General features: G+C 38.7%; 1 protein-coding gene across 3 annotated transcripts; it reads right to left on the bottom strand.

Moving 5' to 3' along the window:
* Positions 1-310: 310 nt before the first annotated feature.
* LOC104226787 (uncharacterized) lies at positions 311-25,949 on the bottom strand. 3 transcript variants are annotated; one of them, XM_070165016.1, is made up of 5 exons: positions 25,605-25,949; positions 25,413-25,516; positions 25,225-25,338; positions 522-605; positions 311-440 (listed from the first exon to the last, which is right to left on the bottom strand). In XM_070165016.1, exons 1-5 carry the CDS (start codon positions 25,849-25,851, stop codon positions 384-386), a joined length of 606 nt encoding a protein of 201 aa, XP_070021117.1. In that variant the 5' UTR covers positions 25,852-25,949; the 3' UTR covers positions 311-383. The 3 variants fall into 3 exon arrangements, with proteins under 3 accessions (XP_070021117.1, XP_070021118.1, XP_009777176.1); XM_070165017.1 differs by having other exon boundaries at positions 25,413-25,513; positions 25,605-25,919; XM_009778874.2 differs by lacking the exons at positions 311-440; positions 522-605 and adding exons at positions 24,910-24,947; positions 25,030-25,066 and having other exon boundaries at positions 25,605-25,919.
* Positions 25,950-27,680: the final 1,731 nt, after the last annotated feature.

Raw genomic sequence — 27,680 nt, 5'->3', positions numbered from 1 at the left:
TTGAGGTATAATTGTTTTGGTTGTATCTCAGTATGACGTCTTCAATAATAAGGGAAAAAGAAAAATAAATTACACGAGAGTTTTGATGCTGCCATTTAGAAACATAATCCAAGTCATGAAACGAAAGGATACTTCCTGTCAGCCCTGCTAAGAAGCAGAGATCACTATTGACTAAAGAGTCCGACAACTATATAAATCTCATGATCTTTTAAAGATTCTACTCAATTTAAGGCTAAAATTATTTCGTAATTAATCAAAGAACATTTAATTACAATAATAAATACTAGGACATATTAAGGGGAAAAAAAGGTGAAAGGAAAAGCGTGAATCATCATAATGCCTAGGTAATTCAATTCTATACAAAGGTTACAGAAGAAAGTCATTTACAAAAAGTATTTCATCCTGTCATCTTTTCTCATGGCGTTGTATACAGCTTGAACCTGGAGAGTGCAATGAAATTGCATGTCATTATAATGAAAACGATGGAGTAGATTGTCGCATTTAAGGTGCAATTGATATACCTGCTCACTAGAAACAACTTGAATTGGCCCAATGTTCACTGATACATATTTTCCCCCTGAAGATAACTTCTGCCTCACCTTGCCCTGCATAGAAAAGCAGAAACATCTCAAATTTTGGATCAATTCACACACACACACAACAGCGCACACACGAGTATGCATACACATAGGGGGTGGTTTGGTACGATAGATAAACAAAAATGATCTTGGGAATAAAATTTAGTACTACCTTATCCTTGTAGTTACTAATCCTCGGATAAGTTATCTCATAAGTAAAAACAGTATCCAGATACTCGTACGAGATGGAATAGTTATCCAAGGATAAAGCAGTAAAATTGACAATCTCAGGATTAATACAACATACTAAACAGTCAATAAAAAATAATCTCAGTATAACTAATCTCAGCATAACTTGTCTTCAAACCAAATGATCCCATAGTATTTGATATACACACAATATTTGATCTTTCTGCTGTTTAAATAAAAGACGCGTGCATGAATAGAATAGTGCATTTTGCACTTGCCACTATGGTGTTTAGAAGTCAATAATTTCAGATTTCCATGATATAGAGCTGCAAACCTACATTTTTTTAACCAAGTCCTCATATCCTCTCCATACACATGTACCTTTGTTTCTATGAATGCATCTTCATTTATCTTATTCCTTTGTACTTTTTCACTCTTTTCTTTTTTAAGGAAATACAATTGTATAGAAATTGGAAGTTACTATATCAAGATTCTATGTGAAGTTTTCACGATTCAAGCAGGTTTCGAGCTCAAATCCTGAAGATAATTCCAGAAAGAGAGAACTGGTGAGGGAGAAGAAAGGAGAGAGAAGATAGAAGAAATTTAGGGGAAAGATAATTGTGATTTAATTCCAGAAAGAGAGAACAGGTGAGGGAGAAGAAAGAAGGAGAGAGAAGATAGAAGAAATTTAGGGGAAAGATAATTGTGATTTCATTCATCTCCAAAATACCCGTTACAATACAACTAAATAGCTGTACAATTCAGCATAGGATCCATGCATTCTAGTACTAACCTTCTCCTAATTAAGACGTGTTTCGCAATTCCCCTACAACAGAAATTACACGGACTGAAAAATAAATAACGAAAATTACTGCTTAACAACTTAAGGGACCAGACTGGAATTCAAATAATTATGAAAGAACAAAACAGACTCTTCTCCAATAGCTCGAATCATGACATTCCATCCTCCATTTTGAGAACCTTGTCCTCAAGGTTCAAAATTAGGAAATTGGGACTTGAGGAAATTATAATCCTCCCAGGCAATGCACCAGAACCTGAACAACAACAACCCAGTATAATCCCACTTAGTGGGGTCTGGGAGGGTAGTGGGGTAGAGAGGTTGTTTCCAAATAGACCCTCGGCATCCTTCCCTCCAAGAACTTCCCACCTTGCTCTTGGGGAGACTTGAACTCACAACCTCTTGGTTGGAAGTGAAGGTTGCTTACCATAAGAGCAACCGCTCTTGTCTGCACCAGAACCTGAACAGCAACATCATTTCCCTTCTTGATAATCCTTCTGTCCAGAATAGGTTTGGATGATGTATTAGGACTTGTTGGTATGAATTGGACGGGGTCCCGGGGGCTCAGGTGTGTTTTAGATGGGTTTAAGATCATTTTGAGGTTTATTGGCAGTTCTGGTGCTGGTGTTTCGCACCTGCAAGGTATGGTGCGCAGTTGCGAGTTCGCAGAAGCGATAGGGAGACCGCAAATATGGAGCCTGGCTGGAAGCGGGGATTCCACATGTGCAAAAGAAGTGCGCAGAAGTGATGGTGCATCTACGAGGTCTTTGGCGCAGGTGTGATTCCGTAGAAGCGGAAATTGTTGCGCAGGTGCAATGGGTCGGGAACTTAAGTGAGCTTGCAGATGCGAGCTTTGGACCGCAGAAGCTACAGAATTCTTTGCAAACACGAAAATCGCTGGACAGTGTTATAATTCGAGGGTTTTGCTCATTCTTCATTATTTGGAGATTTGGAGCTCGGCTAGAGGCGACTTTTGGAGGGATTTTCACCACACTTTGGAGGGTAAGTAAATTCTACTTGATTTTGATGTTAAACCTTGATTCCCTATTGTTTTGTGCACTTGGAATATGGATTTGAAAGGAGAAAAACTGGGGTTTTGTGCTAGATTATGGAGAGATTATTTGAAATTTGAACCCCGATTCGAAGTTGGATTTTGGTGAAACTTGTATATTTGGACTCATATTGAAATGAGTAATTCGAATTTGTTAGGTTTTGGGATGCGGACCCGGGTTGACTTTGTGTATTTGATTAAAAATTGAGCCTTTATATTCCATTATTGTTTCATATAGCATTATTTGACCCTGTAGTGCGTTATTTGACTAGATTCGAGCCGTTCGAAGGTCGTTTCGCGTGAGAAGGCATTTTTGGAGTATTGACTTGGCTCGTTTTGAGGTAAGTATCTTGCCAAAATTTGGTTGAAGCGCTAGTTGCTTGAGTTATTGATGTTTGCTACATATTGAGGGTGGCGTACATGTGAGGGTTTGAACCTATGTGCGTGCACCGGGGTTTATCCATGTTCGGGGGTAGTTCTTGGGCTATGTTATGCCTTGTTTCGGATATTGTAATTCTTGATATCATGCTTTATATGATCGTATGACTACTTAACCTCGTAAATCATGCTAAATATCATGCGTAGGTTTGCTTTAAATCATCGTCAATCTCAACACTTATGTATTTTTGGATTTCGGAGATTAACCTGATGGATTTTCCGTTTTGGGGACAGTTCTTTGCAAAGTGACCTATTTTCCCGCATGTGAAACATGAATTAGGCTTTGTTCTTGCAAACCTGTTTGTTTTGCGTTGCCTGAAATATTTCTTTCTTTTTCTGAACATGCGTCCCTCCCTTTCCTGTGTCGAGGAAGTTTGAATCGTTTAAACTTCCTTCTTTTGTGTGTGTTGCAAGCTGTGCAACCTTTGTCCTTTGTGATGAGATCAGCTTTGCCGCATGACAGATAAGAATAATTTCCTTACTTCCCAAGATCTTTCTTGAAACATAGGAATAATTCATTCTTATTTCTGTGGAAGTCAAAGTCACAACAAAGAAGATCTAAGAAAACTGATCTTTGAAATGAAGTGTCAACAGGAAAATTACGAGAAAACTTGCAGCCTTAGAATTTCACTAAGAAGGTATGCCTGATTACTGGGCTTCAACGGCTCACTCAGCCTATAACCAAATCAAAGGCCTTTGTCTTAGATTAATTCATAAGCTTCTGGTAATCACTCATAGTGAGTAATCATTTCCTCTATGATTTGTTATTATTTTTACACAGTGTAAGGATCAACCATCATATTTAGAAAAGTAAAGAACAAGAGAGGGTTTTAGAAGACAAACATTTTTTATTTCACACTGGATACTTTACAGGGAGAGAATTCGATGATCTTCCTGAGCTCTAAAGGTTTCCATTTATAGGTGAAGGAGATGACTCCATAAAAGTAATACAATCCATGACCTTATTGCTTACTTCAGAGAGCAATAATGGTCGTTAAGGACTGACAAAAACTTAAAAGTAAAAGACTCAATAATACAGTTGTGACCTCATTGCTTACATTGAAGAGCAATAAGGACTGATAAAGAAAGACAAGGGGTGGGGTCCCTATGCCTCTCAATTATTTCACAAGACTCCAAAAAACTTTAAAAGCTAAAGATGACTTAAAGTAAAGCCACCAAAAAGTCATAAAATAAAAGTAGCTTTAGGCTAATAATTCATAAAGAAACGAGACTTCTTAATGATAAGAAATCTTCTTGCTTAGATGTAGACTTCGGTAGACCCACCAGATGTCCATGATGGTGTTGATGGTTTTGTGGTGTATCCTTCTTCAATCCACGATCCACCAGTCTTCGCCATGAAGGCACTTGTACCTGTTTTTCTGCCTTCACTTTTTTGACCTTTCCACTAGTTTTCCTTTTCTTTTTGGAGAATCTTTTTTTGCCTTTTCAAAACATTCTGTAGCTTTTATGCGGGCCATCATTTCTGCTTCTTCAGAACTGGTTCTGTGAGCTTGTGCTAAAGGCACAGTATCAATTTCATATTGGCTTAACTCAATTTTTGAGTCAGCGGAATAAGGATCTTGGGCATCTTGGTTCCATATCACATCATTCTCATGGTACTCCTTCATTGCATCTTTAATCCACTGATAATGAGAGGACGACCCATGCATGTAGTAGAATAATTCCAACTGGCTAATGGTCCTGGCCATATCTCTTTAGGAATACATTTGTTTTCCTGAAAGATAAAGCGTTGTAGCACAGAGTATTCTTCATCGTTGTCAAGAATAGAAACTCTATTCCATTTTAGTATGCTCAAATGTGGTAGAGGAAAAGACTTTTCTTGATGAATATGACCATGTGGAACCACATAGTAACATATTTCTTTAAGCCAGGAATGTTTTTGAATAGCGAAATCCAATAATTATGATTGTTGAACCATAATAAGAATTTTTGTATTCAGGGATTCAGCCGGTGGAATTTCCTGAATTTGCCGCTTTTAAACTCCATAAGAATGTGATAATGATTTAGTAAATACCAGAACATCCATAATAATTCTTCCGAGAATTCTTGGGGATTTGCCACAAAGATATGGGCAAATGGATACTCTGGATTTACTCCAAATGGCTTTAGTATGGAGCCTCCATACTTTCTGAAAACTTCTAGCTCATAATGGGTCCTTCTTTCAAGGAGTCTCAGACTGATGTATCCCAAGGATATGATAAATCCTATATTTCTGGGGGATTTTCTGGAATGTTAATGGAGGATTGCTGACTCGAGCTAGAACCTTGGTGATTTGCTTTTGTACTTGTGCTGGATTTTGAAGTTTTTGAACTAGATCTCGTTCTGCCCTGGTACATAAAGACTTTTGGTGGTACCTTCTTCTTGAACCTTTGAGAAAATTCACGGGGTCTAGATAAGAAATCGGCAAGAATATTGTCTTTGCCCTTTAGATGCTTGACCTCGAACTTGTATGGTAAAAACCATTGAGCCCATCTGAGAATTTGAGAATTGGGGATGATCTTTGGATTGATCTATATCATCTGTGGAAATGCCTTCATGTCCATTTCAACGAGAAATTCTGTATGGATCAGAAAGAAATTGAACTTCTTTATTCCCATTTTGACAGCAAGAATTTCTTTGAAGGTGGAATGGTAGTGTTCAGCATCTTTGAATTTTTCACTCGCATATCCACAACTTTTTCGCTTTCCTTCATGTTCCTCTAATAGTGTTGCACTCCAGTATTGATCACTTGCATCTGTTTGCAACACCTTCTTCCCGTCTGGGATGTGGAGTTTTTTGGGTTGCTGAGATACGTGTTTCAGCTGTTTGACCGCATCATCTTGTTCCTTGCCCCAAGCTGGTGGTTTTTTCTTCAACATATTTCTAAGAGGAGTAATATATTTAGAGACTTCTTGAATAAAATCTCGAACATAATTGACAATCCCTAAGAATTGCTAGATCTGCTTGGCTGAGAGACTTGTATCTGGAAATTTGAGAAGCTCTCTTAATATATGGGGGCCTGGACTGAAAGAACCTTGGGTGAATTTCATTCCCAAGAACTCAATCTTTTCCTGTGCAAGAATCATTTTTTTTTTTTGCTGATAGCATAATACCAAATTTTTTAACCAATTCTATGAACTAATTAAGTAATTTGAAATGTTCTTCAATGGAATTACTGAATAAGAGAATATCATCAATATCAACCAACGCTGAGTTAAGAATAGGTTGGAATATTTTGATCATGGCTTTCTGGAATAAGGATTGTGCTGTCTTTAAACCAAAAAACATTACTTTCCATTGGAAGTGGTGGTCCAGTATGCAAAACCCGATTTTTGATCTTTCATCTGGATGAACTCCGAGTTGCCAGAAACCTGATTTTAGGTCAAACTTGGAAAATATCTTGGCTTTGGCGAGGTGTGAAAATAAGGTAAGCTTATTTGGAATGGGAAACTTATCATCTTGCAGAAAGTAGTTTAGAGGTTGATAATTGATTACCACTCTCAGCTTTCCTCTGATCTGTTCTGATCTTTTGTTGACATCACATGCCCACTGTGAGTCTGTTAGTTCAATTAAGCCAAAGTTGAGTAGTTCTTCACATTCCTTATTGCAGTTTCAAATGTTCTTAGATCATTCCAGAATGCCTTGCCCTTGTGGGGTTGATGTTCTCATTCTTCTTGAATGGCAGATTGATGTAGAATTCTTCATTTTTTCCATAGAGGAGTGCCACACCTTTTGAGGAAGTCTATATGAGATTCTGCACAGAGTTGTTGCTTGATTTGCTCACCAATCTGCATGAGTTGGTCATCTTCAGTGACTTGGAATAGTCCGGAGATGTTGCCATATTCATTGAACTAGTTTTGAATCTGATCCCGTCAGCTCCAACTAGAAGTTTGTTCTTGAGTTTACTGTATAGATCAAAGGCAACGATCAAATCTTTTCCAGGAATATCGGATCCAAGGATGTTTGACCTGATTTTGAGTCCCGGAAAGAATTCAATTGTGAATGGGTGTCTTGTTTTAACAGTTGTTGTCAAGACTCCTTGGGATGCTGTTCCAAAGTTTCTGAAATGGGGTATCCAACATTCTTCTGGGAGTATGGACGGATCCATGATCGAGTATGCTGCTCCGGTATCATAGAAGGCTATTACGGAGATAGGTTTATCCCATTTCATAGGACACACTTTTACCTCTGTTTGAGGAACTGTGGTGATACTGAAAATTCCTTCTTCCGAATCTGATTGATTTACAGTAGCATCGTCTGTTGCATCAGCTTCTGGCCCATCAATATGAGAAATATGGTACATATGATTTCCATATTCTTCATAGATTTCTAGTGAAAACAGAGTATCTTCACTTGGCTCTTCCTCCAGTGAAAATACTGATTCTAAATCATCGTCAATCTCAACACCTATGTATTTTTGGATTTCGGAGATTAACCTGATGGATTTTCTGTTTCGAGGACAGTTCTTTGCAAAGTGACCTATTTTCCCGCATGTGAAACATGAATTAGGCTTTGTTCTTACAAACCTGTTTGTTTTGCTCTGCCTGAAATATTTCTTTCTTTTTCTGAACATACGTCCCTCCCTTTCTTTGTGTCGAGGAAGTTTGAATCGTTTAAACTTCCTTCTTCTGTGTGTGTTGCAATATGTGCAACCTTTGTCCTTTGTGATGAGATCAGCTTTGCTGCCTGCCTTGTTCAAATCTCGAGACATCTTCTTCATTTGGTTGAAGAATTGCCTTTTGCTGCAAAGGTCATCTAGCACATAAAAAACAGCTTGCCTTATGTCACCAACATTCATGGCAGTAGCAGATGTACCACGCTCCTTTAATAAGGTTGAGATTCTTTCAGATAGTATTGGTGCGAGTGAAGAGATGAAAGCTTGTTTCAGAGAAATGTCTCCGCCAATATGATAGAATAACTTGATCATCTTTTGGAGATGATGATCAATCTTTTTCTGTCATAGGATTGACACTTTATTTCAAAGATCTGTTTTCTTAGATCTTCTTTGTTCTCCACAGACATAAGAATAAATTATTCCTATATTCCAAGAAAGATTTTGGGAAGTAAGGAAATTATTCGTATCTGTCGTTCCAACCAATGCCCACCATTCACGGAGTGCTCCAGATAATCTTGCTGTGAATTCTGACAAGATTATAAAAGGTTCTCTTTCGACCAACTGCTTTGTTAACATCCAAGTATAAAAATCTTGGATTCTTTCTGGCCATTTTTGGATGGGAAGATCATCCAAAGTGAAAGTATGAAATCCCGTACCCACCATCCTTGGTGGTGTGATTTCTGGCCTACTTTCAAGGATGGGTTCTGCAGTCATGCCTTCTGCATCATCTTTGTTAACATCCAAGTATAAAAATTGATACTCTGCCTTTAGCACAAGCTCACAGAACCAATTCTGAAGAAGCATAAATGATGGCCCGCATAAAAGCTACAGAATGTTTTGAAAAGGAAAAAGAAGATTCTCCAAAAAGAAAAGAAAAACAAGTGGAAAGGTCAGAAAAGCGAAGGCAAATAAATAAAAATAGGTACAAGTGTCTTCATGGCGAAGACGGGTGGACATGGATTGAAGAAGGATACACCACAAAACCATCCACACCATCATGGACATCTGGTGGGTCTACTGAAGTCTACATCTAAGCAAGAAGATTTCTTATCTCATCTCTTTATGAATTATTAGCCTAAAGCTACTTTTACTTTATAACTTTTTGGTGGTTTTACTTTAAGTCATCTTCAGCTTTTAAAGTTTTTTGGAGTCTTGTGAAATAATTGAGAGGCATAGCCATAGGGACCCCGCCCCTTGTATTTCTTTGTCAGTCCTTATTGCTCTTCAATGTAAGAAATGAGGTCACAGCTGTATTATTGAGTTGTATTATTGAGTCTTTTACTTTAAGTCTTTGTCAGTCCTTATCGACCATTATTGCTCTCTGAAGTAAGCAATAAGGTCATGGATTGTATTACTTTTATGGAGTTATCTCCTTCACCTATAAAAGGAGACCTTTAGAGCTTAGGAGGATCATCGAATTCTCTCCCTGGATTTATCCAGTGTGAAATAAAAAATGTTTACCTTCTAAAACCCTCTCTTGTTCTTTACTTTTCTAAATATAGTGGTTGATCCTTACACCGTGTAGAAATAATAACAAATCACAGAGGAAATGATTACTCACTGCAAGTGATTACCAGAAGCTTATAAATTAATCTAAGACAAAGGCCTTTGATTTGGTAATAGGCCGAGTGAGCCGTTGAAGCCCAATAATCAGGCATACCTTCTTAGTAAAAGTCTAAGGCTGCAGATTTTATCGTAATTCTCTTGGTTATCTTCATTATTCCCCCTTGTTTTGTTATTATTCTCTAAATCTTGGTACTACAGCGTAAACGCCTAATTTGAGCAGTATTTGTACACTTCGCACATGCATACACGTTATTATGCTATTTGATCAATCCATTGTTCTGATTGATGAGTCGCGAGCCCAGTGTTTTGAAAAGCGCGTGCTTTGTCGCTTAAAGCGCGAAGCGACGAGCGACTCGATCTGTAGAAGCGCACGCTTCACTGGAAAACGCGATGAAGCGAGGCAGCGGAGAAAGTGATGAAGCGATCGCTTTTGTGAAAAAAACGCATGGGGCCTTTTTTTTTAAAAAAAACTTTGGGTCTGAGACAAAACAGACCCTAAATCGACAATCCCCTTCACGAACAGCTTCTTCGACAAAAAACAGAGGCTCGAACAAAAACAAAAGCTAGGGTTCCATCTTCTTCTTCTTCAGTCGCTCGAGTTCTCGACCAGTCGACCTCGAAGCCCTTCTTCAATTCTTCTCGCGGCTCGACCAGGTAATTTCTTCTCTTTCTTCTTCAGTTCTTCTCGTTTTTTTCCTTTTTCTTTCTTCTCCTTTCTTCTTCAGTTCTTCACGTTTTTTTTCATTCTTCTTCTTCTTCTTCTTTCTCTCTCTCTGTTTCTACAGTCCAGAACAGAGTAAGGTTAAGGAACCATTTTTCTTTCTTTTTCCTTTTCGTTTGTGTATATTTCATCATATATATTTAATTATTATATGTATTTCATTTATTATTATATTTCAGCATATAAAATTAAATTATTATTATATTTCAGCATATAAAATTAATTATATATATGTATTATTTTTAGTTTATGTGATTTTTTAAATGTATATTTCAGTTTATATATTTAATTATTATATATATTATATGTATTTTCAGTTTATTGATTATGTTTTTTCTTATATCTTAATAGGGATAGTAAAATGTCTCAAAGTTCGAAAGAGAAAGACCCGGCTTGACGATATGGCAAGAGAGTTAATGAGAAGAATACAAATGTTGTATGCAAGTTTTGCAACAAGATTACAACGGGTGGAATTTATCGCTTTAAATACCATCAAATTGGTGGCGATAGAAACGTCACAAGTTGTCCGAAATGTCCACCGGAGGTGAGGGAAGAAATAAAGAATTTTGTTGAGAAGAAGAAGGAGCAAAAAAATCAAATGGTTCATCAACCAATGGTGACCAATCTTGATGATGATGATGATGATATTGAAGAATTGTCACTTCCAACAAAACGGGGAAGAGATGGGTCAAGCCATGGATCATCGACTAAAGGTCCTATAGATTGCTACTTCTCAAAGAAGCCGGGAGCAAAGGGCGGTGGAAAAGATGTACAAAAAATTGATAAAGACATTTTGACGGATCGTGCAGTTAGAGCTTTTGCACGATGGGTCTATGATGTTGGGCTCCCCTTCAGTTGTGTCAACTATGACACTTTTGGAGACTTTATTGAGGCCGTTGGTCAATACGGGCCTGGAATGAAGCCTCCCACTTAACATGAAATAAGAGGTCCTTATCTAAATAAGGAAGTGGAGGAGACTAATAAAATTGTTGAGGAGCATAAAGTTGTGTGGAACAAGTACGGCTGCTCCATTATGATGGATAAGTAGACGGCAAGAACGGGGAAAATGATTATTAATGTGCTGGTGAATTCTCCCCGGGGAAGTTTGTTTCTTGAGTCCATTGATGCTAGCGACTCATCCACTGACTACATCAAAATGTTCACCTTGTTTCAGAACACCATCGAAAAGATTGGTCCAAGCAAAGTTGTTCAAGTGGTCACTGATAATGCAAGTGAAAATAAGAAAGTGGGTGGCATGATGTGGTCAGTGAGCGTACAAGAATGTCTATTGGACTCCATGTGCGGCTCATTGTATCAACTTGATGTTCGGGGACATTTTCAAGGAAAAACCCTTCTCTACAGTTTTTGGCCAGGGCGTTAGGTTACATTCTTATATTTCTCAGCGACCCTTGTTATTGAATATGATGAGAAGATTCACCATGCAAAAAAATTTGGTGAAACCGGGCAAGACAAGGTTCGCCACTGCTTTCTTGACTTTGCATAGTATCCACTGTCAAAAAGACAATTTGAGAAAGATGGTCACTTCAGAGGAATGGAGCAAGAGTAAATTTGCAAAGGAAAGTGCGGGGAAAGAGGTTGCACGCATTATTCTTTCTTATTCTTTTTGGAATAATGTCCTTCATGCTCTTAAAATTGGTGGCCCTTTGGTTAAAGTACTCCGTTTGGTGGATGGGGAGCAAAAACCACCAATGGGCTATCTCTATGAAGCTATGGATAGGGCCAAGTAGGCTATTCAAGCATCATTCAGTGATGAGCAGAAATATGCAAAGGTCTTTCAGGTCATTGATGCAAGATGGGATGAGCAACTTGCATGCAGCTGGACTTATTCTGAACCCATCACTCTTTTATGAGCAGCATGAGAAGAATTCATTGGCTAAAGAAGTGTGGACAGGATTCCATCAGGTTGTTATCAAGTTGACCCCAGATGAAGACTTGCAAGAAAAGATAGTAGATCAGCTTGCTACTTACAAGGCAGCTGAAGGACTTTTTAAGCTCCGACTTGCTATTAAACAAAGAACGACGAAGTCGCCAGGTGACCAAGTGCTTCTATATTTTATAGCTCTAACTTCAATGTATTTTTTATACTTATTAACTCTTGTACATTTTTTTGACTTCTATAGTTGAATGGTGGGACCAATATGGTGTAGAGACTACGGAGTTAAAGGCTTTCTCCATCAAAGTTCTAAGCTTAACCTGTAGCTCATCCGGATGTGAAAGGAACTGGAGTGTTTTTGAACACGTGAGAAATAAAAAGAATTATTTCGTGTTTTGAGATAAAGTAAATTATATCTCAATTGTCCAAACTCCTACTAATTAGTTGACACATCTTTTTTGTAGATTCATACAAAGAAAAGGAATCGACTAACCTTGAAGCGCCTACAAAGAAAAGGCACGAGCCGGTGTTAACGATAGGCGGGAAGTTTGGAGACAGGCTCTTGAGTCTAAGGGTTTCAAGCTGAGCGGAATACCTGGAGTGTAAGTTCAGCAAGCACTGAGCCGGGGGAAGTGGACGTGGATGCGAGGCTTGAATCACAGGTCATCCCAAGTAGAGGCAGCTTCAAGTACCTTGGGTCGGTTATCCGGGGGAGGGGAGATCGATGAGGATGTTACACATTGTATTGGTGTAGGATGGATGAGTGGAGGTTAGCATCTGGAGTCTTGTGTGATAAGAGAGTGCCACCGTTACTCAAAGATAAGTTCTATAAAGCGGTTGTTAGACCGGCCATGATGTATGGGGCTAAGTGTTGCCCGTAAAGAACTTACATATCCAGAAGATGAAAGTAGCAGAGATGAGGATGTTGAGGTGGATGTGCGGGCACACTAGGATGGATAAGATTAGGAATGATGATATTCGGGAGAAGGTGCATGTGGCTCCCATTGATGACAAGATGCGAGAAGCGAGACTCAGATGGTTCGGGAATGTTCAGAGGAAAAGCCCAGATGCGCCGGTAAGGAGATGTGAGCAGCTGGTTGTGGAGGGCACGAGAAGTGATAGAGGGCGGCCTAAGAAGTACTGGAGAGAGGTGATCAGGCAGGATATGACGAGGCTTCAGATTTCCGAGGACATGACATTGGATAGGGAGATGTGGAGGTCGAGTATTAGGGTTGTAGGTTAGACGGTAGTTTGAGTCTTTCCTTACTTTATACCACTGCGAGACCAGTCTGGTAGGGTTTTTGTCTAAGATAGTTAGTGGCAATGTTGTGTCTTACTATTTTACTTTTCAGCGCATGAACTGTTTACTAGCTATTGCTTTTGCTTTGCATCTTTTTTTGAATTTCATGTTGTTCCTGTTTTTCATATGATTTCTTTGTTGATACTAATATTGTCTCCTTTGTCTTTTTGTTTTCTTGAGCCGAGGGTCTTTCGAAAATAGCCTCTCTACTCCTTCGGGGTAGGGGTAAGGTCTGCATACACACTACCCTCCCCAGACCCCAGTAGTAGGATTTTACTAGGTTGTTGTTGTTGTATATACATGTATTCTTGTATATACTTTTTGTGTTATGGATTGGTTTGACAGCACGTGAGTTGTCCATGCAGGTTGAGTTGACTATGGCACGTGACATGTCCGTACCGATGTTATGACTGTGGCACATGAGTTGTCCGTGTGGATGTTCTGTTTATGGCACGTGAGTTGTCCGTGCGGATGTTCTGTTTATGGCAGTGTGTGGATAAGGATCCATTCCCCTAGGGTCGTCCTCTCATGTTTCTTCTTGATAACGTACACGCGGTTGTGGAAAACTTATCAGTGTTAGGTTTTTATGTATCTTCTCTATATGCAAATCCTTAGGTGTATACATGACTTTTACTGCATATCTCCTCTATATGCTAGCTTTGTACTTGTATACATGCCTCTTTAAACAAATATTCTCTATATGTTGTTTCTGTCGATGAAATGATACACAATACATATCTTATTTATATGTCTCTCTCGGTGTGACTTAACATGCCCATTATTGCATATCTTCTCTATATGTTGGACCGTTATTCTATTATGAAACTAGTACATATCTTCTCTATGTGCACCGTTAGCTTTATCTGCATTCATGTGTAGATTCTGTTATTATTACTCAGTGATAAGAAAAGCGAGCGCCTCCTCGCTTTAAGCGAGAAGCGAAGTGGAGCGAAAGGGTCAGCGCTTCTATCGTTAAAAGCAGCTCTGGTATGCATAAGCGACCGCTTCTCTGTAAAAAGCGAGAAGCGGTGAAGCGAGAAGAAGCGAGCGAAGCGGACGCTTTTTGATTTAAAAGACCCAAAGCCCTATTTAATTAAAAACTTGGTTCTGTTTTAGTTCTCTGGACTTCTTCGACTTCTTCAGCAGCAGCGATTTCTCTTCTTCAAACTAGGGTTCTTCTTCTTCTTCTTCAACAATACAACAGCAACTTTCAACAGGTATGTTCTGCACTTCTTATTTTCATTCTTCTTCTTCTTCCTCTTCTTTTTCTTTTTCTTTCTAAACGTCCAAAAAGCGCCGAAATGCTGGCGAATTTTTTCAGAAAAATTCTGCCCCGTTTCTGCCCAATTATTATATCTTTTATTCTTAATTCTTATTGTCTTTCTTATGTGTTATGTAGTTGTTCTTTTAATGGCACCAAAAGAAGATAGGAAAGACCCGACTTGGGCTTACTCTGCAAGAGTTAACAAGACCAACAAGATGGCCATTAGATGTCTTTTTTGTGATAAAATTACAAATGGAGGAATCTATCGTCAAAAAGCGCATCTAATCAGTGGTGATCCAAATGTCACATCTTGTCCTAAAGTTCCGGGGCATGTGAAGGAAGAATTGAAAGCATGCCTTCAAAAAAAGAAAGAGTTAAAGACTCAAATGATTCATGAACAAGAACTTTATAATCTTGATGATGATGATGAAACAGAAGAAGGTGACGATGCTTCGTCGCTTCCACCAAAATCATAAAAGCGGGGAAGGATGCTTCCACCAATGTCTTCTAGTTGTGGATCTACTGGCAAGACCAAAGGTCCTATGGATTGTTACTTCCCGCAAATATCTGGAGATAAGGGAGGAAAAAGTGGTAATCCTCAAGTTGATGCCAAAGCGATTTTGAGGGACCATGCAGTTACCTTTTTTGCCCGGTGGATGTATGATGCAGGTCTTCCTTTTAATTGTGTTAATTATACTGACACTTTTGCTGCTTTTATTGAGGTCGTAGGCCAATATGGCCCAGGAATGAAACCTTCAACTTATTATGAAGTTAGAGGGTCATATCTAAAAAAAGAGGTGGCAGAGGTGAACAAAATCGTGGAGGAGCACAAAGTAGAATGGAACAAGTTTGGTTGTTCCATTATGATGGATAAGTGGACGGCGAGAAATGGAAAAATGATCATTAATATCTTGGTGAATTCTCCTAAGGGAAGCCTGTTTCTTGAGTCCGTTGATGCAAGCGACTCTTCGACTGATTCAACCAAAATGTACTCCTTGTTCAAGAGTACAATAGACTCTATTGGGGCAGAAAATGTTGTTCAAGTTGTCACGGACAATGCCAGTGAAAATGTTAAAGTTGGTGATATGATGTCTGCTTGCTACCCGCATATCTATTGGACTCTGTGTGCAGCACATTCTGTTAATTTGATCTTCGGTGATATTTTCAAGGAAAGACCCTTCAGTACTGTCTTTAATCAAGCAATTAGAGTGCATTCCTATATTGTTCAAAGGCCTTTGTTATTGAACATGATGAAGAGATTCACTAAACAAAAAAGCTTGGTGAAACCTGCAAAGACAAGATTTGCTACTGCTTTCTTGACTTTGGCTAGGATGTATGAGTAAAAAAGCAAGTTGAAAAAGTTGTTTGTTTCAGATGAGTACACTAGCAGTGCCTATGGAAGGGAAGCTCGAGGGAGAGAATCTGCAGATATTATACTTTCTCCTTCATTCTGGAACAATGTGGTTCATGCATTGAAGATTGGTGGTCCTTTAGTTAAAGTGCTTCGTTTGGTGGATGGGGGCAACGGCCACCAATGGGCTACCTGTACGAAGCAATTGATAGGGCAAAGGAGGCTATTCAAGCCTCTTTTAGTGATAAAAGAAAATACAAAAGAGTCTTTGAGATCATAGATAAAAGGTGGGATAGTAAGCTTCATAGCCCTTTGCATGCAGCTGGACTTGTTTTGAACCCGGAACTGTTTTATGACAATGAAGAGAGGATTCTAGGAGATGAACCTTTGTGGAATGGATACTATGAATGTATTAAGAAGTTGATACCTGAAGAATCCATGCAAGATAAAATCACAGAGCAATTTAGTATTTATAGGAATGCTCAGCAACTTTTTGGAAAAAACATGGCCATTAGACACAGAAAGACGAAGTCACCAAGTGAGCGAGTGCTTATATGTTGTTTTATAGTTAATAAGTTATTTCTTTATCAATATTATGTTTTGAAAATTTGTTCTACTTCTACAGTTGCATGGTGGAAGCAATATGGTCATTCCACTCCAGATTTACAAAAGTTTGCCATCTAAGTCTAACATGTAGCTCATCCGGGTGTGAAAGGAATTGGAGCGTGTTTGAGCATGTAAGAACTAATAAGAAAGATTTAGTATATTGAGATAATTAAATTATATCTCAATTGTCCTAATCTTACTAATTACTTATTATTTGCAGATTCATACCAAAAAGAGGAACAAACTAACCTTGAAGCGTCTCAATGATCTAGTCTTCATTAAGTACAATAGAACATTGAGGCGTCGTTACAACGCTCGCAATGTAATTGATCCAATTAGTTTGGACAACATCGATGATGCTAATGAATGGCTAACTGGAGTCCCTGAAGATCATGCAGATGAAGAAGTATTTGAGGATACTTCTGATTTCGCTTGGAGTGATGTTGCGGAGGCGCGTGGAATTGGGGAGAGGATTTATGGTTTGAGGGGGAGTACCTCAACTTCAAGTTCACAGAGAAAGGGAAAACAGGCAGCTACTTGTCCCTAGTTGATGAAGAAGATGACGAGCAATATAATAATGATAGTGGAATACAAGAATCTACTTTGTCCCTAGTTGATGAAGAAGATGACGAGCAATATAATAATGATAGTGGAATACAAGAATTTGACAATCTTGTAGAAGAATAGGATGCTCATTTTGTGCTTTAATTGATGCTACTCTTTAGTTTTTTAATTGAAGTATTGAACATTTGCTTACAATTACATGTGTTATCTATGCAGTATTTATTTTAATTTATTTTTAAAATTCCGCTTCACTTAAAAAAAGCAAGCGCTTCGCTTCTCGCTTCTTGCTTTTCGTGAAATGGGGGTTGTCGCTTTTCCTCGCTTCACGCTCTTCACAACACTGTTATTACTGCGTATTTGTACATATCATGAATTGTACAGATTTATCACGTGAGTATCATTGGTGATTTTTGCTATTATCTCTCCGAGTTTAGTCATGATACTTACTAAGTACATGAGGTTAGTTGTACTCATACTACACTCTGCACTTAATTGTGCAGATCTAGGTGGGGGACCTAGCTGAGAGTTGTACTGGATAATTGTTGAGCTGCTGAGAGACGAGGTATTGCATTCCGATTGCAGTCCTTTGCATCTCTTCCCATTTTTGTTACTGTTGTTATTATTCAGACAATATTTTTATATTACCAGACTTGTACTCCTGTTGTAGAGCTCATCACTCTGTATTACCAGTTCTGGGGGATTGATTGTATTGGTGCAGTCTTTATTTATGATATTTTGCTTTTAGACTTGTATTATTTCGTAATTCGTTATCTTGTTGCAATAATTAGCTTGCCTAGCAAATTGGTTAGGTGCCATCACGATCAGAGGCGGTTTTGGGTAGTGACAACAATGAACTGCTGGCAGCAGAAGGTCTCATCTTAACGGTTAGCATATGGACCCAATAAAAAGCAGATACTTGCTTGGACGGTCAAAAACTGGCTAGCCCTTCTTAAATTTTCCTAATAAGAGCTAATATACAAAAGCTGACAAGTTTAAGCTTACACAAGGTACCGGAGGATAGTAGGTTACAACACATTTAATGCTCTGCTAACAATGAAAGGTTACTGCCTAAAGGTTAGCGTATGGACCTCAAGGAAAAGCAGAATTGTTCTGATAGTCAGAAACTGGCAAGCCCTTGGGTTTACAATCTTCCTGAGAAGAGCTGATATATAAGAGCACCCAATTGGCAGCATACTTGATGCTTTGGAGCTTACCAGCCTTACACTACATATAAAATCATCCACTAGCAGGGGAAGGTCACTAAAGTTTAGCATTTTGACCTCGAGGAACAGCAATGTACTTGCTCGGACAGTCGGAAACTAGTATATTAGAGAGCTCTTCAAGCCCTCAATTTTAAAATTTTCCATAAAAGAAGCTAATGTAGCCGAACTAAGTTGACCACCCTTAAGAATATCTGTTAAGAATCAATTAGGATGGTTACATATCTATTGGGCTGAGTACATGCTTGTAATCATGAAATATTTTCCTATTTTACAACATGGATAAATGCCACCAAAAGTTTCTTCCTTATTTCTTCACATACTAGGATGTTGAGTCCCTATTTTGATTACAGTTATTCTTTTTCTATTAAAAAAATATTTTCAAGAAAGAAGCAAAGATGGTCCGAAGGAGGATTCTTCGATTCATCACTATCTAGCAATCTCCGAACAACACAAACCACTCAGATTGGATGCCCAAGCACTGTAAGCAATGGCTCCTCACAGGAAGATGTAGGTGCACAGCCTACGTGCCATCTCAACCTCCTTGTTTCACATGCGCCAGCGCGTGAACCATCTCATACGAATTTATTTTGAAAGCAATCATTCCACCGAGATCATCCAAGCCTTTCGCATCATTCTGACTATTTACCACTCGCTGAATCTCAACAGTTTAGCCTATTTAGGTTCAAGGAACTACCAATGCTTTTTTCATCAGCTCAGTTCTTCCTTCGATTTTGTGCTTTTGTTAGGTCCAAGCCTTTCGCATCATTCCAACTATTTATCACTCTCTGAATCTCAACAGTTTAGCCTGTTTAGGTTCAAGCAACTACCAATGCTTTTTCATCAGCTCAGTTCTTGCTTCAATTTTGTGCTTTTTTATTTCTCTCACCTTCATGTGAGTTGCTTAATGCATTTCTGCTTCGAGTTTAAATGCCTTCAAACCATTGCGTTTGAATTTCAATTGCCTTAGAGTTCTCTATGTTGTTAGCTAATGGAGCTTAAAAGAGATTAATCTCTTTTTCAGTATGTGATCCCCTTTCTTCTACTATTCTCTACTTAATTAAAAAGAAAGGGGTTCAAGGACAATCGAGTCGTCATCGTCATCCAGTTGCTAGGCAGCTAGCATAGGCCAGCGTAGTAATCTATTCGCTTACATGATGCAGTCTTCATCCTGTGCATCAAGGATTCTACTTTGGTTCATTCAATCACATCTCAATTAACAAAAACATTTTCTCTGCAATCTATTTCCTTTGTCCTTTTGGATTATCACCTTAGCTTAATGCATCAAAAACTATAGTTAAAGGAATGTATGAGTCTCATCCTCTTCCTTAGTTTACACTTCTATCCTCTTTGCACCTGCATATCTATATACTCCCTTCGTTCCAATTTATGTGTACTTGTTTGATTGGCCACGAAGTTTAAGAAAAAATGAAGACTTTTTGAATTTGTGGTCCTAAACAAATCAAAAAGGGATCCAGAGTATTTGTGTGGTTATAAAAGCTTCTCATTAAAGGGTAGAATTGGAAGTTTAAACTAAATTGTTTCCAAATTTAGAAAGGAGTCATTCTTTTTGGAACGGACCAAAAAGGAAATAGGTTTACATAAACTGGAACGGAGGGAGTAATTAATATCGATTAGGTTTGACCGAAAACATTAACTATTCTGAAACTTTCGTGGTTGACTCTCTCGTGTGTAGGCCTGGACAGATGAGTGGATTTGGACGCTAGTCACAGAACTTGTATCACCAATCCATACCAAAACCTTTTATTGCTTTTACATCCACGAATTATTCTGATAGCTAGGAACATCTAAGCATCTCTACTCCACAATCATTTAATATTGTGATAAAGATATACCAAGAAAAAATGTCAATTGTAGCAGCACTGCAAGTGAACCAACGAGATTGAGCTCAAGGACCAAGATACTATGCGTAAACCTGCAGGCTTGCAGCTGGATCTTCCTTTATTTACCTTCATCTAGTTAGTTGTAGTATCCGCTCCCATGTCAGAGGACAACCATAGCAACAATTCCTTTTTTTCTTTCTTTCGTTTGCGAAAGAATGGAAGAGCTCATACTGCAGAAAAGAATGATAGCTATATTTCCAAAGACAAGGCAAAGATGGTTCATACTCCACTCAGGTTTAACCTATGACAGTAATTGTAACGACTCCACCGGTCGTTTTGAGTTCTAGAATCCTGATGCCCTATTTGTTGCTTCATGTAGGTCCATTTGATGTTATATGACTTCAGGGATTGGTGGTTTGATTTTCGTGGGGTTCAGGAGTGGTTGGAACACTTAGTTCCATATTGAAAGCCTTAAGTTGTAAGAGATGACCAAGGTTTGACTTTTAGGTAAACGATATCAGAATGAAGGTTCCAATAGGTTCGTATGATGATTTTAGACTTGGGTGTATGTTCAGGTTTGGTTTTGGAGGTTCCTAGGAGGAGTTGACATCATTGTCGAAAGTTGGCATTTTGAAGGATCTTTGGAGTTCATAGGTTTGACCAATAGTTGACTTTGATGTTATCGGATTTCGATTGGTGTTACGGGGACTATGGATAGATTTGTGCAGATTAACAGAACTTGTATGTAAAAATTGGTGGAGATCCGAGGTATCTATGTATAAATCGGACACTTGGTTGGAAGTTTAGGAGCTTGTGACCTTAAGAGAGTTCAATGTGTGGTTTGGCATTCGATTCTTAGATGTGATGATTCTGTATGTGTTTTGAGGCCTTGGATAGGTTTGATTAATGTTAATCAACTTATTGGAATATTTGGACGGGGTCCCGAGGGGCTCGGGTGAGTTTCGGACCATCCGCAGCATGCTTAAGATTGTTGGTTTTGCTGGTGTTCATGTGAATCGTGAACGCGGGGATTAGGTCGTGTTCGTATAGAAGAAGTTTGGCAGATGAGGATTTGTTCTTCGTGATCGCATGGAAGAGGTCGACGATCGCGAAGTGTTGGCTGAGTGAGCATTGTGGTCGCCTGGAGTCTCTGGTGATCGCATAGAGCAGCCTGACGACTAGGGGCGAGTGCTTCGTTATCGCGTGGTTGCATCTGCGATCACGTAGGTGTGTCAAGTGAAGTTTCGTGATCGCGCGACTCTGTCCACGTAAGAGGGAGGTCAGGCAGTGGACGTTTGTGCATCGCGATCACGTAGGTTGTGACCGGGATCGCGAGGGTAATGCTGGCAGGGGTATTTTAAGTCCAAATTTCGGAACTTAGCTCATTTTTTTACCATTTTTGAGTTTTGGAGAAGGAGAAGAGATTTTGAAGAGGGATTTCACTACTCTTAGGGGTAAGTAATTTCCACTTGATTTTGATCATATATCTTGATTCCCCATGGATTTCTACGCCTAGAATATAAAATTTTAAAGTAAAATTTGGGGGTTTTCTCTACAACTTAAGAGAGTGTATTTTGAGGTTTTGAGTACCAATTTTGACTCGAATTTGGAATCTAATCACATATTTGGGCTCGTAGGGTTATGGGTTTTCACCTTGTTAGGAGATTAATGGAGCAGAATGGGGAGAGGAAGAAGGATTTACATATGGTGTTCGTTGACTTAGAAAAGGCTTACGATAAAGTGCTAAGGGAAGTTCTGTGGAGATGTTTGGAGGTTAGAAGTGTTGCATACATTATTGCTATTAAGGACATGTATGATAGAGCTAAGAGTCAGGTGAGGACAGTGGGAGGGGACTCGGAACACTTCCAGTTATGATGTGTTGCACCAAGGATCCGCTGTCAGCCCATTTCTTTTTGCCCTAGCGATCAACGCACTAATGCGCCATATTCACAAGGAGGTGTCGTGGTGCATGTTATTTGTAGATGACATTGTACTGATTGACGAGATGTGAGGCGGTGTTAACGAGAGGTTAGAGGTTTGGAGACAGAACCCGGTGTCTAAAGGTTTTAAGTTGAGCAGGACAAAGATAGAATACTTGGAGTGCAAGTTCAGTTGTGGGACTCAGGAAGTAGACGAAGACATGAGGCTTGATCCACAAGTCATCCATATGAGAGAGTTTCAAGTATCTTGGGTCAGTTATACAAGGGAATAGGCAGATTGACGTGGATGTCACACATCGTATTGGAACGGGGTGGATGAAATGGATGCTCGCTTCTGGCATTTTGTGTGATAAGAATGTGCCACCAAAACTTAAAGGTAAGTTCTATAGAACGGTGGTCAGACCGACTATGTTGTATGGGACTGAGTGTTGCCAGTCAAGATCCTCCATGTCCAGAGGATGAAGGTGGCTGGAATGAGGATGTTGAGATTGATGTGCGTGCATTGCCAGGTTAGATAGTATTAGAAATAAAGCTATTTGGGACAAGGTAGGTGTGGCCTCTGTGGAGGACAAGAAGCGGGAAACGAAACTTAGATGGTTCGGGTATGTGAAGAGTAGAGGCAGAGATGCCCCAGTGAGGAGATATAAGAGGTTGGTCTTGGAGGGCCTAAGGAGAGGTAGAGGTAGGCTAGAGAAGTATTGGGTAGAAGTGGCAAGACATGGTGATGCTCCAGCTTACTGAGGACATGATCGTTGATAGAAAGGTGTGGTGGTTGAGAATTAAGGTAGAGTGTTAGGTAGCCGAGCATTGTCCTTGCTTGTACCAGTAGCCTTAGTGCATTAGACTTGTATTTTCTTATTCTAGATTTATGTTATTATTTGTTGTTTCTTTTGCTTCGTTTTTTGATTGCATTACTTAGTGTTAGTCTTGTATTTTCACTTCAGCTTTCTGATTGGTTTGCTTGTTGTTGCTCCTTTTTATTTTCCCTGAGCCGAGGGTCTACCGGTTTCAACCTCTCTGCTTTCTTAAAGGTAGGGGTAAGATCTATGTACACACTACCCTCTAAGACACCACTAGTGGGATTACATTGGGTTTGTTGTAGTTGTTGTTGTCGTGGGGTTATGGGTTAACAGGATCTAGTCCTAGACTCAGGTTTTGACCATGTGAGCTCGGGTTGATATTTGTTGACTTTTTAGAATAGATTAAAGATTGAATTTTATTGTTTCGAATTGGTTTTTCTGACTTTACTTGACATTATTGAGTATCATATGGCTAGATTGAGACGGTTGGAGGTGAATTCTAAAGAAAAAGCGGTATTGAATTGTTGAACTCATTCCAGAAAGAGGCAAGTATCTTGGTTGACCTCGACTCAAGAGAAACTATTTGTAAATGGCCTTATGTGCTATGTGTGTGCTTAGTGTGTTAGCGGTGATGTATATGCGTGGTGACGAGCGTAAATATGTATGCCAAGGTTATAGCATGCTTGGGTAGAGATAATCTTATTCATGCTTTTGTTCGCTTCAATGTATTATTCGCTTATGCTATAATGGGTTGTGGGACCACCCGATAATTCAGACGTTAGTGACCATGTTTAGGCCTTGTTGTAGGACATGAGAGATGTCTTTTGATATGTTGGTTGCCTATTGCACCTTAGTCATGCTTATCACTTCCGTAGTGTAATATGTTTACTCATCTGCCCATATCTATATCTATGCATTCTACTATGCTATGCATTCTACTATGCTTGTCGTTGACACACATATGCTTGGTATGGATGGGTCGGCTTGCACGACGCACCGATATGGCCATTGAATCGGGTTGCACTCTGGAATTGTATTTTCATGGGATCGGCTTGCTCGCCGCAATGGATATGAATATCTTGTACTTATTTTTTATATATTACTTCTCCCTTGTGGAATTGGTTCATAAGGTTATGCTTTATGCTGTTATATCCGTAAAATTTGTTTATTAGTTCTCTTATTTGATCCCTTTTATTACTATTCACCTTTTCTCTTGTTTTGCTTTCTGTTTATTACTTGCATCGGTTTACAAAGTAAGTGTCATGTCTTAGCCTCGTTACTACTTCGTTGAGGTTAGGCTCGATACTTACTGAGTACATTGGGTCGGTTATACACATGCTACATTTCTGCACTTCTTATGCAGATTCAGATATTGGTACTAGCGGAGTTTATAGAGGTGCTTAGCTGTGGACATTGGAGACTTGAGGTAGTGCTGCATATCCGTTCGCAGGCCTTGGAGTTACCTTCCTTATCTTTATTACTGTTACTTGATTCAAACAGTATTGTATTTACTTGAAACCTTTATATTTAGGACTCAATAGAGCTCATGTACTCGGTGACACTAGTTCTGGCCTTCTGGGGGTTGTATGTTGTTCTGTACATTTACTTCAGTATAGGATTTATTACAGGTAGGGGTAAGGACTGCGTACACTCTATCCTCCCCAGACCCCACTTGTGAGATTACACTGGGTATGTTGTTGTTGTTATTGTTGGCATAAACCTAATTTAGAATATTGTTGTCGTTTTTTTTATTGTTACTGAATATTTGGTAGTTGTAACTGCTGATCGCCAAACCGGCGTATTAGATGGCATCACGATCTTTGGTGGGATTTTAGATAAAGTAATCCAGCCTTGATTCTTCAAAGTTTGCCTCGGGAATTAGTGAAGGACGCTTGACATTTTGTATTTAGTTTAAGGGAGTGGGTTGGTTGTCTTGGCTAAGTTGAAGAAACTCAAAAGTTCATAATTTCATGGTTCATTTCTCTGGGTTATTCGTTTTTCAAATTTCAGCAGCTTTAATTATATTAGAAAGCAGAATTCTATCATAGACCATCAAAATTTTCATCAGTTTAGTCTAGCTACTAAGAGTTACTTACACTAATATTTTTTTTAATAACCGAGAAATCCCCGAGGCTAGTGGTGCAAGATTTGGAACTCGGTGATAGTGGGTCCTCTCTGCTCTTCTCATTTAAATACCATGCTTTTGTCTGCAGCAGGGATCGAACATAGCTAAGTTGCTACTTATCCACACAGTTCTAGCTAGTTCATTAACTTGATTTCAATTATTACCAAATAGCATGTCCCAATGGGTTATCATCGCCATACACTGGAAAAAGAAAATCCTGCCATCAACAAATTTAAACTTTGGAAGACAAAATACCAACTCAGGCTAGTCATGTAATCCCCAAAATTTCCCAAGTCTAAGTAATATAGTCATCCAAATCTAAATAGGTGCAAAACTAGTGTATTATCATTTTCACTTACCTCAGAGATGGGCTGTTGTATCACTGATTCAACAGCAACAACCATAGCCTGCACAAAATCATCACCTCCAGTACCAATAGCTGTAAATCCTCTTTCAGTGGGGTAAGAATTCACCTGTCAAGTAAAAAAAATCAATTATCAATATTGCGGAAATGAAGAAAGGGTTGTATCCATGTAGGAAAACGCACCTTCTTATCGAGAGCAAGCCACTCATTAGTAGCATCATCCTGCACTGTGCCTCCAATTATGACATTCGTAGTTTGTCCAACCCTCCCTTCACTCTTGGACACTTCTAATAGATTCAAAAATAAATTCAACGTAAGTTAAACATCTATCCTGTATTACTAAATTAAAAGAAAAAAGTTAGAATTTGGGTGGACCTGAGATGGCCTTAAGGACAGCTTCTTGAGGAGGACCTTGGTCAGGACCACCCTCAGATGCCAATGGGCTTTTATTGTTAGAGCACTTCAGATACTGACTTCTTTTATAGTTGATGAGTTTACAGCCACAGCTTATTAAATTGGTTTTGAAGCATTTCTGGGTATGAAAAAATGCCCCAGTTGATTTCCGGGAAAGAGGCCTCCATGGTTCCGTCAGGAAAATGCTTCTGAGAGTCCCACACGCCATCTTGTTGATGGTCTTTTGTCTCTTATCTTGATAATCTCAGAGCTTTATTCTCTCTGTGTTGCAAGAAATGACACCACATAAGGGCTTGTAGTTGTTCTGGCACGTTTAAAGCATAGCCGCTTTTTAAAAACTATTTAAAATTTAGTCATCAATTTGTAAATTCAAAAATAGCAAGATTTACATGTGATAATTTAAAAATAATAACAGTTTCAAAAGTAATCGAAATTTAGCCACTTTTCATGTAAAGATAAATCTGAAGGAAAACACTATTCAAAATCCAAATAATATTCCAACATAATATACTGGAGTTCCAGCATAATATACTGGAGTTCCAATATAATATAGTGGAGTTGCAGTATAATATACTAGTCCAGCATAATATGCTAGAAGTTCATACATAGATGCTCCAATCTCCAGTATATTATGCTGGAACTTTTCGTGTGTTGGAGTTCCAGCATAATATGCTGGAAGTTCATACAAAGGTGCATCAATCTCCAGTATATTATACTAGAACTTTCCGTGTTGCAGCAAATAATGGTTATTTTTCAATTACCAGTCCGAAAACTGGCTAGCCCGTGCTATTTTCACGAATTTTTGGATAAACATAACCCTAACTTAAAACGAATAACTTTAGATCACCAAAGGATGTGGTGCAACGGAGGGCGATGCTCCTCCCTTAACCAAATGTTTCGAGTTCGAATTGTAGGTATGAAAAAATCCTTAGTACAGAGTGTTTCTCCTCCCCCCCCCCCTCCCCGGGAATGAGTGGGGTTTTGTTATTATTTATTAATAACAAAAGAGGTGTGGATGGAAAATGGTGGGAAAAGAAATGGAGGGAAGTGAAATTTTGAATGAGTTCATTTTACTAATGCATTTTGTCCCTCATTGGTAGAAGGAAAGAAAATCTTTGTGTATATATAGAGAAGGTCATCTTTTAGCTCTTAAAGAGTTAAGAAGAAGGCAAGCCTCGTGCCGTCGTCGTCGCTCGGCTCGGCTTCGGCTTCGAATTTGGTCAACGATTGATTGATTAATCTTTTTGGACAAAATTCTTTTCAAGTATTTAATTAATTAATTAAATTAATTAACCAAAATTCAATCCGGAATAACCCATGACCCGCGACCCGGTCCGGTTCGACCCGTTTTCTTTCCCGGATTATTTTTAAATTCGTTTTATATTTCCCGCAATATTTCCAACAACTATGGCTGTTCTGAAACAGTGTCAAACCTGTTCCAAGAGCTATGGATGTTCTGAAAGGTTGCAAACCTTTTTAGAAACAGTACCAAATTAGCTATAAATATACCTTCAAATCCCAGAATATTTACTTACGAAATTTTCTGATAATCTTCTTCTTCTTCTGCACAAAAATTCCAGTGTGTTTTGCAGCCTTCGAGTGGTTTGCTGTTCATCGGCGTTTTTGGTACCAACACTCCGGTGAGTTAAATCGTTCTATCTTGGGAGGATATATTCCAGAACCTCGAGTACTTGAGGGAAATAATTTCCTTAAGGACACACTGTGTATTCAGTGGGCTCGATTTGTTCCTATACCGTTTTCAGAATTTATTTTGAAGAAGTTCAAATATTGTTTATGGAATTTAATTTCTACTAACTTTATGTTTCTGTTTTCAGAAAGATTATTATTTTATTTATTTACAGCAATACAGATTAATAACAATCTTAAGGAAATTATTTTATTATATTCTGTTTGTAGAGATTAAAACCTGTGTGGTTTTCTACTCCGTCGGAATTTTACTATTATGATTTGAAGATATAAAAACTTCATCAGAGTATTGAAATTCAGAAAACGATTTGAAGAACATAAAAACTTCAT

Source organism: Nicotiana sylvestris, chromosome 12, assembly GCF_000393655.2.
Source record: "Nicotiana sylvestris chromosome 12, ASM39365v2, whole genome shotgun sequence".
Classification (NCBI taxonomy): Eukaryota; Viridiplantae; Streptophyta; class Magnoliopsida; order Solanales; family Solanaceae; genus Nicotiana; species Nicotiana sylvestris.
The sequence above is the reverse complement of the archived record's forward strand: the minus strand, read 5'-3'. Positions and strand labels throughout refer to the sequence as shown.